The following is a 17,023-nucleotide window of genomic DNA, read 5'->3' on the forward strand; positions in this document are numbered from 1 at the left end:
CCCCTCCAAAATGCCTCATAAAAAACCTTTATCAGCTGCCAACTTCAATCAGAGAAGAGCTTTCTACCAAATTCCAGTCCACTTCTCCATTGTCCCAAAGTTAATGAGAAAGAGAGAGGGAGAGGACACGAAGATCCATAATTAACTAGAAAAAATTAGCTGGTTTAAGTGATGTGAAATAGTTCTATCTTCTGAAAGCCTGGAAGTGCTTTATCACAGCTGTTAGGCTGCATCACACCCCAAAACCCCCAGGAGAAGCAGGCGAGCTTGTACGTATCACACCATGAATTGGGTTCTGTGAGCAGAGCATCCCAGGCACGACAGGCACAGGGCATACAAAAGGCACACAAAATCAACCCAGGGGAGTTTATAAAGAGAAGAACTGTTCAGACACCTGTGGAAAATGCCTGAACTGTGGGTTGCCTGGTGCTGTTAATAATTAGCCTGCCATTACAGCACGAGGCAGGAAAACACTGCTCTCACTGTATATTGCTATTATTATTATTAGAGTCTGATTAATGCACGTATGCAATCGGACAGTTAATCTGGCACGAGCAGGACCACTTCTGCATCTATCACTTTTCATTTGGCCTCGAGAAGGGCTGTGATAAACGATTCTGTCAACATGAGCTGGTAGCAGTGACAGCGTGCAGGCTGCTCTTCTTCCCCCTATCTCACAGCATATTCCCAATGCATGGGAAAACCAAGCAGGTCATTTGCAGTCTGAGGGACTCCCTGCAGAAGGCTCCTCCTCATCTGTGCCTTCAGCAGTGACTGCATTTGTTGGAACAAAAGATGAGGCAAGAGACCTTCCCTGCAGTTTCTATTCAAGAGAAGAATCTAGAACTCTAATTGACCTAAAGTCATCTATGGTACATGTGTTCCTGTTTATGTTTCTGAGCTGGTTTCAGCTTATGTGATTTAAACAGCTCCCAGCCACGTACCTGCAATCTTGATAAACCTGCAAAGAGAGATTTTCATTGCCAAAAATGAAAATCCTTTGGCTGCCTTGCCTCACAGTGAACACGCACAAAGCACCATTATAAACTGCTTCTGCTCTAAGGTTACACACCCACATGTCCCAAAAAAACAGCCTTACACCTTTTATCTGTTGTCCTTTCTGAGGCATTTGCAGGTCTCTGGAAATCAGGCTGGGTCACAGAGATAGATGCTGATCACTGACTGGCTGTGAAGCTTAAAGTTATGGGATTACTGACACAGACAGAAAAATAATAGTAGTAATTAAAAGCAGACAAACATTGCTTCTGGGAAACCACCGCTCCGTTTCAAAGGTCTCTGCAGACACATCACCTGCTACAAAGGGATTCATGAGACCAGAAGCTCAACCCAGTTTTACCCAAATTGGAGAAGGTGGGAAGGCATCCAGGAGATGGTCATCTCACTCCTCTGGGAGCCTCATGGCGCAACAGTTATTTAAAAGCAGAATAAAAGCTGCTTTATCTACCCAGCAGGCTGACTGATACCTTGGCAGCACATGCCCAGGTATTATGCTTTCATCTTTTAACCCACATAAGCTATCTCCTTTCATCTTCTTAATAATGCCACCAGCAAAACTAAGCAGCTCCATGAAATGCCAGAGATGAGATCACCAAACACATCAACAGGAGCCAGCTTATGGAGCACCGAACGAGTATTTCTTTCAGATCACACTTCAGATCTCTCACTTCAGAGCCTGTCTCAGGGTGCAGGAATTAACAACGGCCTGAAGAATAGGTTAATGCAGACAGAAAACGTGTTTTTAGCACTATATTTAATTAAGCACTTCAGCCTTCAGGAGCTGTGACAACGCAGAAGCGAGGATCGCTTGCATTCAGGCCTCCACCCCATCACTTCTTATCTCCATACCAGCTCCCTTTTGCAAGGCTCCCCTCTGCCTCCCAAAAATAGAGGCCAACAGCTGGCCTTCCAGTGCCTCCATCTATCAAAGATGAAGGAAGCAGACAGGCAGAGCTGGAGCAGCAACACAAACTGACCATGTCACCCATATGTGGCTGAAACTCAAACTTCATGGGCGGACAGAAGACGTTGTTGTACATCTCCATCAGGCGCTGCTTATCACTGTTGGCATCCAGGTTCTCAACAGCATTTTCGATGGCATCCAGACCCTCGTGCTTGGACTGCTCCAGGTTTAGCTCAGCAGACAAGAATGTCCTGAGAGCTCTGTTGAGGCTAGCGTGGTATCCCAGGTCACAGCACTGCTGGAAAAACACACAATTCCATAAGTGAATAAGTGAAGACAATCTGAAACTGAAGTTAAAATGTGTTTGAGGCTGCAATTCATAGAAGCAGCTGACAAACTGTGGTTATTTTATCATCTTCTGAGCACCAGAGCTGTCTCCCAGCCCATGGATCACACAGCCATCCTGACTCGAGGTCTGGAATTGTCTCTACACCGACCTCTGAGCCCATAATCCCACGGAAATTTCTATTTTGTGTTAATAGTTTTGCTCCAAGACAAGCACATCTTAAAGGATTTTAACATTAGGAGAGTTCTCACGGAGCACCAGAGACCCCATTTTATTCTGCTTAGAAAAGGAGCACCCTGGAAGTGCTGCATCCCAAGGTACAGCAGTGTCTTCCAATTCTAACTCTCCTTCCAGGCCCACTGAGAGCACTCCAAAGCCCTTCGGTAAATTTATTCTCAGCAAAAGGAAAACAACGCACTGAAATACTACAGGGGAAAAAAAAAAAACACAAAAAAAACCAGCAAAGCACAGGATTTGCATCATCTGCAAGGATCAATTTGCATCTAAATTATTCCACCCAGGATACAGAAAACCGCTCAACTCGGTGTACTTCAGGGAGCAAGAACACAACCTGTACAGTCACAGGCAGAAAGAAGAGAGCCATGCAAAAGCCAGCAGTGGTTGGCAGGGCTGACTTCATCGCTGGGGTGAAACAAGAGCAAAAATGCTCAAGCAGAGAGCGGTCACGGTCAAGAATTTCCTGGCTACTGCTGACATGAGGATGATGTCACTGGAAGACAATCGAGCAGCTTCATCTCCACCACGACTGCACAGCCAAGTATTCATGTATTGTGAGGGAGAAAGGAGCTTTTCATGAAAAAGCCCAGACTTTTGAGGCATCTAATAAAGTGAGTGAGAAAGGAGTTCCACCTTCTTGGAATTACAAGCAAGATTACGCATGCTAGGAGAATATCCAGAAAGAAAGAAAGAAAGAAACCATCTGCTTGATTGCTGTGCTGCCCCGTAAGCAAAATTCAGATGAAATCTCCTCAGCCATCATTTGGGGCTCATCACTGTCATTGTGCATGAATGTGGAGAAAGCAAAAAAAGAGAAAAAAAGGAGAAAAAGAGGAGAAAAAGGAAGGGGTGGAGGGAGAGAGAAGGGAGCCACTGACTGGGGGCCCATTCCCTGCTCTTTCTGATTTGCCACCAGCAGAGCCTGGCTCCTGTGCCAACCAGCTGCAGCAGCCACAGGGCCTTGCAAAAAGAGCAGCGCTCGCAGTGAGACTGGAGGCAGATAATTAAAGGACACTGCACTCCATCAGAAACAACAGCAAACAGCCCTAAAAGATGTTTGAATGAGAATTTGCACGTGTTGGGGATAAGCAGCCGTTCAAAAGCCCCTTTTGTTTTTGGCACACAGGCGATTCTGCCATTCCTGCAGCAGATCAGAGAGCCAACCCACGAGAAGCCAAGATGCAGCCACATAAGAATGGGCTCAGAGCACACAGGAACAGCCTGTCCTTCCTACAAGCAGAGCAGAGCTGCTCAGAGGAACCACCAGGACTGCAAAGTCAAATGAGAGTCAATATTTCATGGCCCACCTCACAGAGCAGAGCAGGGCCACATTAAGATGCCAAAGGGTTTTAGCTTTATTTTATTGAAGCTTGTGACAGGGAACGTTTTTCAGCCCACTCCCTCGCTTTGCTGCTTCTCAAAGTCCAGCACACCCTGTTTATGAACCTATCTGCCTTGCCATCCCCTCTGCTGGGTTACATAAATGTTTGATGGAATCACTCTCCGAGGAAATCAATTTTTTATAAGAATTTAATGATAACTCATTCACATTCACTTCCCAACATGACAGCTGATTAACCCTTCTCCAGTCAGAGGCTTTCAAAAACCTCAAAGCAGAAGAGTCGAGGAGAGAGTTAAGAGCCCTCTGTCTTAAAGCACCATCTCCATTTGGAAGGGGGAGAAAGGAATTCTGTGAGCAAACTGCATAAAATCAGCTTCAGGACTCGTATATCCCATGCATTTTAAAAGATGTTCCGTCCCAGTGACCCCTCCAGAAACAGGAGATATTTGTTAATATCTCTTCCCCGTTACTGCAATGTTTCATTAGCATCAAAGAAGTGCCTCTGTCCCCAAAGTCAGGAGATTCAGAGCTCTGCCAGCTTATTGCTTTTAACTCACACTGAAGAAGCAAAGTGCTGTTATCCTTCTGTGAACACAGGTTTGTGCTGTGCAAACACGACGAGTTTGAAGCCATTTGGCCTAACAGAATCTATTTGTAACTTTGAAGATTGCTTTTCTATTATACTTGAAGCTGCAGTATCAAACGATTAGATCAAGGACAAGAATTAAGAGCTGACTTTAAAAAAAAAAAAAAACCACCACCATATTTTTATTTCAGTCAGATGCTTCTGATAAACATCACTGGCTCTCGTTGTCAATTTTCGGCCCTTCAGATCAAAGCATTAATAAATCCATATTCACTGTGTCTTAGCAGTGAGACACCTGGGAGCACAGGAGATGCAATTCAGTTACATTCCATATCTTCCCCTGCCTTCTGTAAACACAGCAGATAACACTTTTCTGTTAAAGATTTGAGAGCTTATGATGCTCTGTTAAGAGGGGGGGGTTAGAAGGGACACAGAACTGCTCTTGGCCACAACAGCTGCTGTCGAGGAGCAGTGGCAGATCAGTGCACTGCAGTGTGGGTTCTGGTCCTGCACCACTGCCTGCAGTGCCCCAGGGATGGCTGAGAGCACCCAGCAAAAGGAGCACTGCCTTCAAAGCTGGGTAACCCATATCTGCCAACAGACTACTTCAAATCTCAGGTCTGGGTTAAAATTTGTCTGGGCTTTATGAAATCCAAACCAATTCCTTCCTATGTGATCCATGAAAACACACCAAGCGCAGGCTGATAGCAGGCAACACATCTGCAATACCTGGGGGAGGATTTAAAGAGAAGATTTCCAAAACAAACATTACAAAACATGATATTTTGAAATAACAGTGTTTCTCAAAGCTACTAACACAGGCAGGCCTGTCCTCCAATGGAGGCATTAAAAAAAAAATAATCTAAATAGCTAGTAAGTGCACCTTGTGTGATTTTACAGTCAGCTGAATTGGTGTATGATACACAGCATTGGGTGCTGTGCAGCTGGCTGATTAACAGCATCCAGCGACCTTCACTGCCTGCCACGAGACATTTCTGCCAGTTACCCACCCACCCACAAAGAAAGTTCCCTCTACAACAGTGTTCTGAACAGGGACTGCAGTGGGCTGAGCCTGGTGGACAGAGGAAGACCCAGCAGAAGTCCCAGACCCAGACATGGCACAGTCAGTGCATTTGGGACTCCAGCTGTGCACGCTGAAGCGGAACAGTTGTGTGTTTGTAAGAAATGCTGGGATTCCTAACAGCCTTTCAAGGGTTTTCAAAGAGCAGAGATTTATTTTCTTGCTGTGCATTTTACCAAGAGCAGAACTAAGGCCCATGGAATGCTGAGGGCTTTCACTTGGCTCCAGAGCAAAGTCTGGGGGGCAGCTGGGGAACGAGTTCCTTTCACACCATCCAGAACTGCTCTGACAGTGCTCTGCAGTCCCACAGACAGGAGGAACACATCAGGCTCCTGGTGGATGAGGGTGTCAGAGAATGGAAGCTCTGCATGGCACGGACATCCCTCTCTGCCAGACCCGCTACCCAAGGCAGTCGTTTGAAATGGATGGAATTTTTCAGACACAAGTTCAAATCACTTTTAGGAAATGCTCCTGCCCTCGATTTCCTTTACCAGCTGCCATACTGATTTTTATAGTTAACGCTCTCCTTTTTTTTTAAAAACACACTTCTGAGCTGAAGGTTTGCTTAAAATGGCGAACAAATGTCACGCCGAAACCGTTTCATTTTAACTAAGCAACTTTTTCTTCTACACATCTCAATGCCAGGTGTATTGTGCAAGCTTCTATGTGTGTAACAGACTGATTAAAACACCTAAGAAAAGCTCACTTAACAGATTAATGACTGGTTATCGTGGCTGTTACTGCCATCACTCCACAGCTGCAGGGATGTTGCCAGCTGTGTACATACAGCATTGAAGGAGGAGAGACACACATGAGGGTTAATGGCAATGATATTCACCATAAGCACCCGAGCAGCAGCACTTACATCAATGAGATCAGACAGGTCATGAATGTAATACTTGAAGACAGATGCATTTGTTGCTTCCAGAGCCAGCAGATATTCATTTCTTGCCTTAATAGCCTTCAGCCTATTTTCTGTGTACTTTGCTTGGCGCTGGAAGAGAAACCAACAACAGAGCACGTTCTAAAAAGAGGCACAGCAGCAACAGGAGCATTCTTAGTAACACCAACCAGAGCGAGGATACCGAGCAGATCTCACCCTGCTCACACGTTGTTGTTCACTTGGGCTGCACCCAAATCAATCCCAAAATAACACTGCACCTTCTGCTGCCTCGGATCTCCGTGCTGAGCTGCCCACCTGCCTGGCTGACTGCAAAGCACCTGCTCTGCCTGCAAGTCACCTTGGGAGCACATGCCTCCCTGCATGCAGGTCAAGCATTAAGCTGGCATGAACATTAAACAAGAGACAGCCCCAAATCTTGCACACAACACGCTCAACGTGGCTTCCAAGCAAGCAGCTGTTGCTTTCATACTCTCAGCCTGTTTTAACGTTTGGGATGTGCCTGCAGAACCTGGGATAATGCAGACGGGCATTCAGTTATCCCAAGACAAACGTGATGCCAGCTTTCACCTTTCCTCAATCTCAATGTTGAGAATTTGTGGAGAAATTTGCATTTTCACACCACCCCCCTGTGCTGAGCTGCTACAAAGGCCTCCTCCTCACACACTACACAAGCAATGCAGTGCAAGTACCTTCTCCTTCATTTTCTCTATTTTCTTGACAGAGCTCCGTCGGACGTGTTTCTCTTCAAATTTGACATTGGAAGTCGAGTCGGGGGAGCGTGGCGTCTGCTTTTCCTCTTGTTTCACTGACTTCCCAATCTGTTTTTCTTCCTGCTTCTCTGCCTCTTTCAGTTTGCTCTGAGCGCTGATGCTGTCAGCGTTGTACATGTGGTAGGTTTTCATAACCTGCAAAGGATGATACACAGGAGTTGCAGTGCAGCACATTGGATTTGCTCAGGAAGAAGCAAGCTTACCTAACCAGCACAAGTAACCAGGCACAAAAGCATCCTGCCTTCCATTGATCTGCATGGCCAAACCTCAGGGCAGAATGGTTTACATCTAACTGGAAAGCATCACAAGCAAGGAAGGAGGAAGAAATCCTCAGAAAGAAGCTTCAACATGAGAATGTTTGTTGAATTTTGTGCTCAAAATGGCAGCTTTCTTCAACATAACTACATTATGATAGCTGCCCATCGTGTTTGATTAATGGCCAAGCATCACACTTGGCCAGCAACCAGCAGGTCAGATCCGGCTGCTGACTGGAGTTGGAAGTATGTAAACTGGCAGAATAATGGGGGAAATTTTGCATCTCAACAAAGCACAACAAAGACATGGAAGTGTGGCTCTCAGCACAAATCCAAAATCAAAGTGGATTATTCTGCAGCTGCTTCTTTGTTTAATTTTGGCATGCGCCTTCTTGTACAATCCAATAACCCCCCCCCCCCCAAAAAAAAAGGCTAAATTCAGCCTCCTTACTATTCAAAGAGAATTACATGCCAAGGCTCACAAGTGATGGCCTTTCATCACCAGGTAGGGGCTCCAAAGGGATGTTATCAGTCATTCCTCGGGGTGAATCAGTCGTTTAAACATCACAAGTCTCGAGGAGCTGTATGCAAATCTATAGTCTGAACATAACTGCTGCAAAAGCAACTCAAGGTTCAACTTGTTTAAATCTGATTTGATATGAAAAAGTACTTCTAGCCTTATCTAATGACAATATTAATAAAAGAGTGCAGCTCTTTTGCTCAAGGAGACCTGGAGCTCCCACTGCACAAACAACTTCTATCACAGCTCTTTTATTTATGTATTAAATGAACAGGTCTAAGATAAAAGACTCCCCAAAACAAAACATCCTTGTTTCAAAGGACATTCACATCCAATTTTGCATTAAGAAAACAGAACTAAACCAAAGGGCACAACGTACAGACTGGCAGTTTTACCCATCATTACAAAGCCCTTCATCTCACATATGGACACCAAAATGAGCAGCTCTAATTTTGATTGCGTGCCCCAAACTGCACAGTTGCATAAATACACCCCCAAATCCCAGCTCTGATAAGTACCCACGTGCAAATAGTTTTAGAGGAAAACCTATTTATAACCATTCCACCTCAGCCTGAACTGTGGCACAGCTCCCCATAAGTAGGATGCACGCTCCATCTCCACGCAGCAATCAGCAAAGGTTCTCACATACAAAGAGACATTGTATTTAAACATGAAAGAAGACTGTGAACGCAGCCAGTATTAAAGAGAGACTTTCTGAATAATTTACACACACACTTTCAGCTACTGCATACGCTCGGACTATAAAGCAGGCATTTATCATAACAGATGCAAAGCACTTTCTTTTCCTCTGTCACTACAAGTGGAGCTGGCAGAAAGCAAGGGAAGCAGAGACATGCAGTCCAGTTTCACTGCTTCCATCTTGCTGATGGGGCCACAATGGCAGCCCCAGGCCTGGCAGGGGGTCTTAGCAACTCCCCCCGCCACCACAGTCAGCAGCTGTGAGACAGCTGAGAGACAACTCACAGGTAGCAGCACTCTGTATTTTATGTGTGTTTGTATTGTTATGGACATCCATTCTGCTGCTGGCCCTTCAGATACCCAGCAGAACAAGAGATGAGTTTGTGGGAGTGTTCCTGGCAGCACCACTAAGAGCAGCCCCAGAAGCCAGCAGGTACTGAGTCCAGCAGGAAATCTTCCAATGCAATCAACCTCAGTGGCAAACGTGGCACACAGAGGTGATCTTTTCCTACTTCTTAATGCCTTTTTCCCCCTCTAAGGCAATATTTGGTTTTGATATTGGAATGAAACAATTCTCTTCTATTTGTTTTGTTGATATGGGCAATTCCAAGAAGGCTCCCCATCATGTTCCAGCTTTGATATTAATACAGAATTTCATCACAAGGTGATATGAGCTGACCCGGGAAATATCCCTGGGTCTTCTTTTGAAACAATGAGGAAAAGAACACAGATCTCAGCACAATGACCCAACGTGTCATTAAGGAGGCATCTGAGCAATAAACCCACGAGTAGGTTCTGCTTTTACAACAACTTGCTTGGTAACAGCTACCAAAAGGAGCAAATTTAATCAAACAACAGGCACTTCCATTCATCTGTGTGAGAGGAGCAGTCCCCAAGCAGTGCACGAACTTTCATGCACACATCCCCCTCTGCTTCCCAAGGCAATGCTTTTCTTGGTGTCTCCAATGGATATACTGAGAAGCAAAACACACAGATGGAGACTATAACTCTAAAGGGAGCTGTGCTGCTGAAAGAGCTGAGGAACAAACCAACACAGCAAGCTCCTCGCTGCTGAACTGCGTGCTGTCCTTTGTGCATTCATTTCCAGATGCAGACTGCTCAAAACTGCTGTGCTGACCCAATTGAGCAACCTGACCTGAACAAAGATTTCCGTGCATTTGAAAATAACTCTAAATCACTCTCTGTAACAGCAGCACTGCGGCCAAAGGTGGCTGTGTGTGAAGGTGGGATCTTTGGGAAGCAAAGCCAACACTGACAGAGCTGAAGCAATATGAAGACAGACTGAACACTGAGATTGATGGCACTGCATTCACTGGTGTACATTGCTGCCTCCAATCACAGGGACTGCAGGAACTTATCAGCACTGGTGCTCAGGCTGTGCTCTAACAGCAAACTGGGAAAAGGCCAATGCTTCTTCCTTTGGTCTGAAAAGATGCCAAGAAGTCAATTGGATTTACCGTGTAGAGTTCATTCAGGACCTTTATCAAGTCTTCCTGGAGCTGCAATCCCACTTCCTTACTCTGCAATGAGAACAGAGAAATGAAAGTTAATTGGAGAAGATGGCAGAAAGGCAGAGGAAGCGAGCACACTTTACATCCACAGATAATCGAGGCTCAATTAAGTGCTATACTTATACTAGCAAATCCAGCAGCTGCTCAGCCCAGAGCCACTTATTTGGTCAAACTGCACAAACAATAAACTGAAACATTGCACAGGGGTGGCCAGAAGAGCCTTACAGCACAGAGGCAAGGAGATGTTTTGATAACATGACACTGTCGTCACCACAAGCCTGGAAATACCTAGATTTTCTGATCTTTGCAGGATGGAATAAGATAACACAGGACAGCTTGGTATGCACTGGAATATGGAAGCTCAGGAAACAAAAGCATCCAAATTTAGAGATGTATCCAGGAGGGAAACCTTACTGCAGCGTCTGCCAGCTCCTGCTTGATGTAAGATGCATGCACAGCTAGAAAAACTAACAGACCTATTCCCCTGATTTAAAAGGGCAGCAGACAATCTTTAGGATACCGAGATGGAAGCAGCAAGTCTGTCACAGGAACGGAGACAGAGGTGCACAGCAGTGCCGTGCGATGCTCCGATCCAACTGGAGCTTGTTCTGACTCTATTTGAAAGGCTATACGAGCCCTCAATCTATTTCTGAGCACAGCATCAATGTCAAATACATCTATTTTTTAAACTACAGTGAGTACATTACCATTTAGCCATAGCAATATAACTCACTCTGTCCCAGGGGCACTTGCATTAGTGAGCTGTGCAGGACGGCCTTAGGTTTAACAGCTCCAACCTGTTCCCTTTGCTGCAACAATAGGAAAAACTGCAGGTGGACACGAGGAGCTGTCAAAACCAGCTGCCATCCAAACCACCCTGCAGCCAAGCCTCAGATTTTAAGTATATATTTACTTATTTAACTTCCATGCAAGGGAACAAGCAGCCAATGCTTCTGCGTCACAGTTGGAGGCAACTGCTGCACAAAGGGCAAACGTTCAGCTCCAGTTAAATACAAGAGGAACAGATTTCTGGTTTTCTAGTCCAGGTTAGTGAAACGCCCCAAGACTCACCCTTGTGATTACCTGAGGATGGCACCTCTGTATGCAAAGCCCTCTTTGAAGAGGCACTCCTGCACACAGCACAGCCTACATGCAAAGAAGGGCGAAGCTGCTTCCCTAGTGACTTCAATGGTATTAAGCTTTCTTCATTAGAGATGGGATTTCATGCTAAAATCTCTGCCATTTGCATTCTGCAGAAGGAAGGTGATGCACAGAGAAAGGCAAAGCCCACCTGTAAGGCCCTGTGATGCCTGCCATGAGGAACAGATCACTCAGGGCACACAGACACACCTTTATGCGTTACCTTGTTGGAAGCAAACCAACCCAACCACTGAGGTTCACAGCCATCCCAGTGCTCAGGCTGCACTGCCCCAACCAGGAGCAGCTCCAGCAAGGATCAGCCATGAAACAGCCCTACACACGCAGCCCCAGCTGTGCCACCTTTCACATTCTAAAATCTGCCTGCAATTTAACAGCTCTCATCATTATGAGGTGCAGGAAGGACAAAAGCACACTGAATTCCACTTCCTTGGAGGTTTTATTAATGAAGGACATCCAGAGCAGCTACTGGAGGAAGTAGGGACAGAGCAGACGTCTCTTCATGCCAGCAGGACTATTCAGAAGATAAACAGGTTCAAACAATCTAATAGCTACATTTTACCCATGCTTTCCCACTAATTAGAAAGCACAACTGCATCTACTGCCAGTTACTAAAACAGCAATTTTCACATTATTACCACAGCCCACTAAGGCAGTATTTGCCCGAATGCACCTCTGTGCTTCACAGGTTTTAGGCATGCAATATTTGCTGGGTTAAGCAAATTTGATAGGTTCAAGATGATTTATGCCTCCTGACTGAGGGAAAGATTAAGAGATGTAATGCAAACAGACAAACCCACACTTAACCCATACTTCTGGCTATGATATCAAGATGGCATTAAAGCACATGAAAAAATACTGATGGATTAAAAAGCAAAAAAGATTATACGATGTAAAACAACCCACCTTTGCACAAGCAGCAGCACAGGTGGGAGCCTGAGTGCTTGGTGCTCTCCTGTGCTCCAGCCTCACACACCGAGACCTGCTGCAGGTGAGCTGATATCCTGTTGGCAAGGTGAGCACCCTCCTTTTCCTGAGTCTTTAATTTAAGGGGGGGTGGGGGGGAAGGAGAAACGGATGATTCCCAACCTTGCTGTAACCATTCCTGCATTCCTTCCACCACTGACTGCAGACAGAAGCTGAAGCTGCTGCTCACTGCTCAGCCTTTGTCTCAGCATTGGGTGATGGATGGAAGCGATGTGCTGGGCCTGCCTGCCCCGAGCTCAGTGCTCATCACACAGGAGGAGCTTTTCTGCAGCATGCTCCATTCACTGCACTGCCTGAGCTGCCTTGGCCGGACCCACTGCCCTCCTCTCACCTGCTTTTCTCAGCCCATTTGCTCCTTTCTCACATAAAACTGCTCATTCATTCCACAAACTGCTGAAGCATCAATTATGTGAGGTGGAATAAAGTGAATATTTTAATGCACACTCGGGTCGGAGACGAAAGGAAGAAGCGTAGGAGCCAAACTGTCAAAACACAAAACTCTCTGCGTTTCCAAATGAGCTCTCAAGAAAGAAACTGCTGCACCTCCAGACTGCAAAAAGCCTTTGACTGAGCTGAAGGTAAGAGATCACAGGTGGCACATAAACGAGAGCTAAGCCATGAGCACTTAATGTTCCTCAACACAGATACCAGCTGCTGAGGCAGCAAGGCTGAAGGTTAGCAGCAGCACAGCTGAGCAAGGTGATGGAGCAGCTGCTGCCCAAGAGCATCAGCCTCCACCAGCGGGGTGCTGCTTGCAAGCTGCCTTTCTCAAACTGCTTTTGCAGCCCCAAAGCTGCCCCAAGAGTGCACACACACACCCTTGCACATACATCCATGCACACACACTCCTTTGTGTGCTGGGGCCGGGATTCCCAGCACACCATGCCAGCTCCTGAAGGCCTCTTTGTCCATCCCTCCTCCCCTCTAATTTAAGCAAGATGTTTTTGGAATTGACTGCAGCACAGCCTGGCTGTTCCGCATTCCACCCAACATTAAGAACTTCAGCTCCCAAGCATTTCATGGGGGGGGGGGGGGGGGATGATAAACAGGATTGCTGTCAGTATTTCATGCCCTGCATCTCAGCAGCCCCAGATCAGAGAGGAGATGGGAGGGCTGCAGAAGCAGCACACTGTGAAGCTCATGGATGCTTTCTGAACACGCTCAGCAGCGCTGAGCAAGCACACCAAGAGCTGTGCTAACACTTATCTCATGCCTTGCACTGGGTGCTGTTGGCCCAGCAGCACTGCAGCCAAACCCACGTGTGCCCACAGAGCCGCCCTCTCACAACTGCTTCTCACATCTCTCAGAGCAGAGAAAAGCAGCATGCATTGGTAGGGCAGTAACATTAAGTGCTCCAATGTTTTTTAAATTAGCAGTGGGAGCAGAGAGGAAAGCCTCGCTGAGAGCCGTGATGAGATCTGCAGAGTATAGAGAGGAACAAAAGGAATCCTATGCTGAAATTACAGTCAGGGCATTTATACTCCAGTTCACATCTACTCACAAAGACTGTTAACAAGCAGGCATGCCAGGTAGGATTTTCCAAGATCATACACACAGCACTTGCTAACAGAAGCTCAGAACCCTAATTAGAGTCCCAATAATGTGCTTTTTCCCTTCTTCAACAGGCCTTGAACTCATTTGCACGCAGCAGTAAATATGATCTACCATCTTCATGTTCTCCCCTAAACAGAAGACCAACAGCATGGTATAAGAGCATCCCACAGCCAGCAGCAGCCCAGTCCATCCCTTATCAGCATCACACTCAGCTCACAGGGTTGCACGCTCAGCACTGCTCACAGCCAACCCAAAACCATGCAAGTCCAATGCAGTTTCTTGCACAACTTTTATGGACACAGCGCTCAGCTGTGACCCCAGCAAAGGGGAATTCCACAAAGATTTCTTCTTTTCCAGCGTCGAACACTCAGGAATTTTGAAAAGCTTAGAAAATGAGATCTGTGCAATACAACGCACGCACATATTTGGAGCAACAGATCATCAGCTTCTCCTTTAATGATCCATTATGCCCTGGTCAGTCTCGTTTAAATTACAGCTGTATTATCGAGTTCTCTCCACCATTTCACCACTGATTTGTTTCACCACTATGTCAGTAATGAGGAATTTCTCCCACACAGTGCACAACACTGCACTTGGAAAAAGCTATTCTGACATCAAACCCCATCGCACTGCTGACTGCTGCCTCCCACCACACTCTGGGTTGAAGGAATCACTTCCCAAACACCCCCACCCCCCCTTTTTCTCCTTTTTATCTTTTCCTGCAGCATTTGGTGCTGATGCTTCAGGCACTCTGTTCCAACAAACCAAACCATTCTCTGGCTGAGAGCACTCATTCTTGCTACGAAGCCAGCAGCACTCTCAGTCAAGGGAGCTGCATGAGAAACAGGCTGCAGAAGGTGAGCAGAGCCACCAGCAAGGAGGGAAGTCCTGTGAAATACTGCATGCAATCTTCTGTCATTCTGCTCAGTTGTAATGCTCCTCACAACAGCTCCGTGCTGCCTGCATGCCCCAAATCCTCTTCTCAAGTGCTGCTATGCATCCCTAGGAAAAACCTGCAGGGATCAGTCAGGGGAATGACCAAGAGCAAGGGCTGCTACCTCTGGCCTGGCTGAGCCGCATGCAAAACGCAGGCAGGCTGTCACAACACAAAGGAGATGAGGAACAAAACACAATAATGGACAATTTCAAGCAGTGCAAGGGGCCAAACCAAGCACACTGCTCGTCCATTCTGGATGCAGAAGTAATGCTTTCAACTGCAACATGTCCATCCCACCGTGCAACAAGTTTTGCTCCTTCCAGCCACCCACAGGCAGCTCCACGTGGAGCGGTCACTCCTCAGCTCCAAAGCAGACACACTGCTGCACACAGCACAGGTACCAGCACACACATGGCTGCACTCCTCCTCTCCTCCCTTCTGTAGAAGCATGCAGGTAGGAAGGCAGAGAGGAGAGAAATCAGAGCACATCGCTTTGCACCAGGCCCCTGCACCCTGAGCTGTTGGGAAAACAGCAGGAGCTCCATGCTACCTCCTTGGCAAGAACCACGTACCACCCTACCTGACACCAGCAAGGATCTGCACTGTAACATTTCCCCCTTCCCCCCTTCCCTTGGCACAAAACCCAATCCTCCTCACCACCAGCAGATGCACCCATAGCTGCATGCAGTTACACACGCTTTCCTCAGAGCACTTCCAAACTCTGCCCTCAGTGACAGCTTTATTCACAGCATTAGCAATGTACTTTTCACACTGGTCGAGAAGAATACTTTTAGGTACACCCATCACTCCAACCAGTGCCTTTTTCCATAGGCTTCATTTTTTCCACATGCAATGCATTTATAAATGCTTCATATTCCAGTACCAGTGCAGCAAACGAGGCGCAGTGCAGCTGAAAGTAGGTCAGCCGAAGCAAGGACCCCTTTGGAGAATTAATAATTCCTCTTCCTGATTACTGCCAGGCTTTCCTCCGACTCACTGTAGGTTTTTCATTTCACATCAAACGCTGTGCAGGGCGCTGGAGATAAACTGATTTTTTCCACAATTAAAGGTATTAATCGGGGAAGCAAATTTCAAAGAGTCGTTTCGCTTTCTTCTTGTCGGGCTTTCTCCCCCTAAATATCCTTAAGGAACAGCAGCAGACAGGAATGCTACGCTGCCATTGCACATCCATAGGGGCAGCAGCCCTCAGGGAGCACAGCAGGGTGGTTTTTGGGTGGGTAAGCTGAAAAAGATCCATTCAGCAGATACTGAAAGCGAGTGAGACTTCCACAGCCCTCATTTTAAGGATAGGGTTTTGTTAAATTGGAACGAAAGCTTTCAGTTTGCTGCTTGGGAAACCTCAAAGCAACAACAGAGAGAGGGATTGGAGGTAACAGACAGAGGGCACTGCCTCTCAAAGGGCACAGCATACACAGCATCACAGGATGACACTGAAGGATCCATCTGTAGGACAAACTGACATCCATAGCACAACCTGAAGGGCTGCTCCATGCAGAGGGATTGAGGGCTGAGATCAGGGGCAGCGAAAAGGAAGAAATGGGAATCAGCTCAAAGGGAAGAACACTCGGAACAGGTAATTAAGGTGGGTAAGCAGGAAGGAATCAAAGCAGTGCTCCCTACAAAAGCTGAGCAGAATCAGAAGTGGGCACAGCAACGGGGCCAACCTCAGAGCACTGCCAGCTCCCGGGATGGGGAAAAGTAATGGGATGGCAGCACTGGGCAGCACCCTGCCTTAAAATCCCACTGCCTTCCCACACATGCAGCAGTTTGCTCTTAGGGCACTTCCACTAGCTGCTCCTGGTTTTATTTGTACACAAGCATGGTTATTTATTTCACCTTTTCTCCTTGGTCAGCAGCACAGACTGCACCAAGCTGTACCCAACCAGCAGCCCAGCACTGGAACACAAAAGCATTTCCTCACTAAAACACCAACACAACACACACAAAGGAGCACAGCGTTACAAGAAGACATTTTGGCTCCTAGTGCAACGCAAACCCTACTTGCTGCTTCCCCACACCTCCACTGCCTGCCAGGAGCCATTCCCTCCCAGCACAGCCCTTATCACACCCAGCCAGGCCCCTGCAGCCTCAGGGCTGTGTTACAGCTGCACTTACATCCCATAAAAGCTCACTGCTTCTGACAGCACAGCAATGCTCAGGAGTTTACTAACAAA

General features: G+C 46.7%; 1 protein-coding gene across 5 annotated transcripts in view; it reads right to left on the reverse strand.

Annotated features, from left to right (window-relative positions):
* Positions 1–17,023, reverse strand: part of SRGAP2 (SLIT-ROBO Rho GTPase activating protein 2) — an 83,514-nt gene that overhangs the window by 32,785 nt on the left and 33,706 nt on the right. For 3 of the 5 annotated variants that reach the window (XM_042833556.1, XM_042833554.1, XM_042833558.1), the window contains 4 exons: positions 10,139–10,201; positions 7,107–7,322; positions 6,379–6,507; positions 1,995–2,219 (listed from right to left, as the gene is read on the reverse strand). In XM_042833556.1, coding sequence (XP_042689490.1) covers positions 1,995–2,219; positions 6,379–6,507; positions 7,107–7,322; positions 10,139–10,201 — 633 coding nt within the window. The remainder of the gene's footprint in view (positions 1–1,994; positions 2,220–6,378; positions 6,508–7,106; positions 7,323–10,138; positions 10,202–17,023) is intronic. The other 2 variants (XM_042833557.1, XM_042833555.1) reach the window with 1 other exon arrangement.

This window comes from Centrocercus urophasianus, unplaced genomic scaffold, assembly GCF_019232065.1.
Source record: "Centrocercus urophasianus isolate 14NV4802_14NV808 unplaced genomic scaffold, USGS_Curo_1.0 seq_42, whole genome shotgun sequence".
NCBI lineage: Eukaryota > Metazoa > Chordata > Aves > Galliformes > Phasianidae > Centrocercus > Centrocercus urophasianus.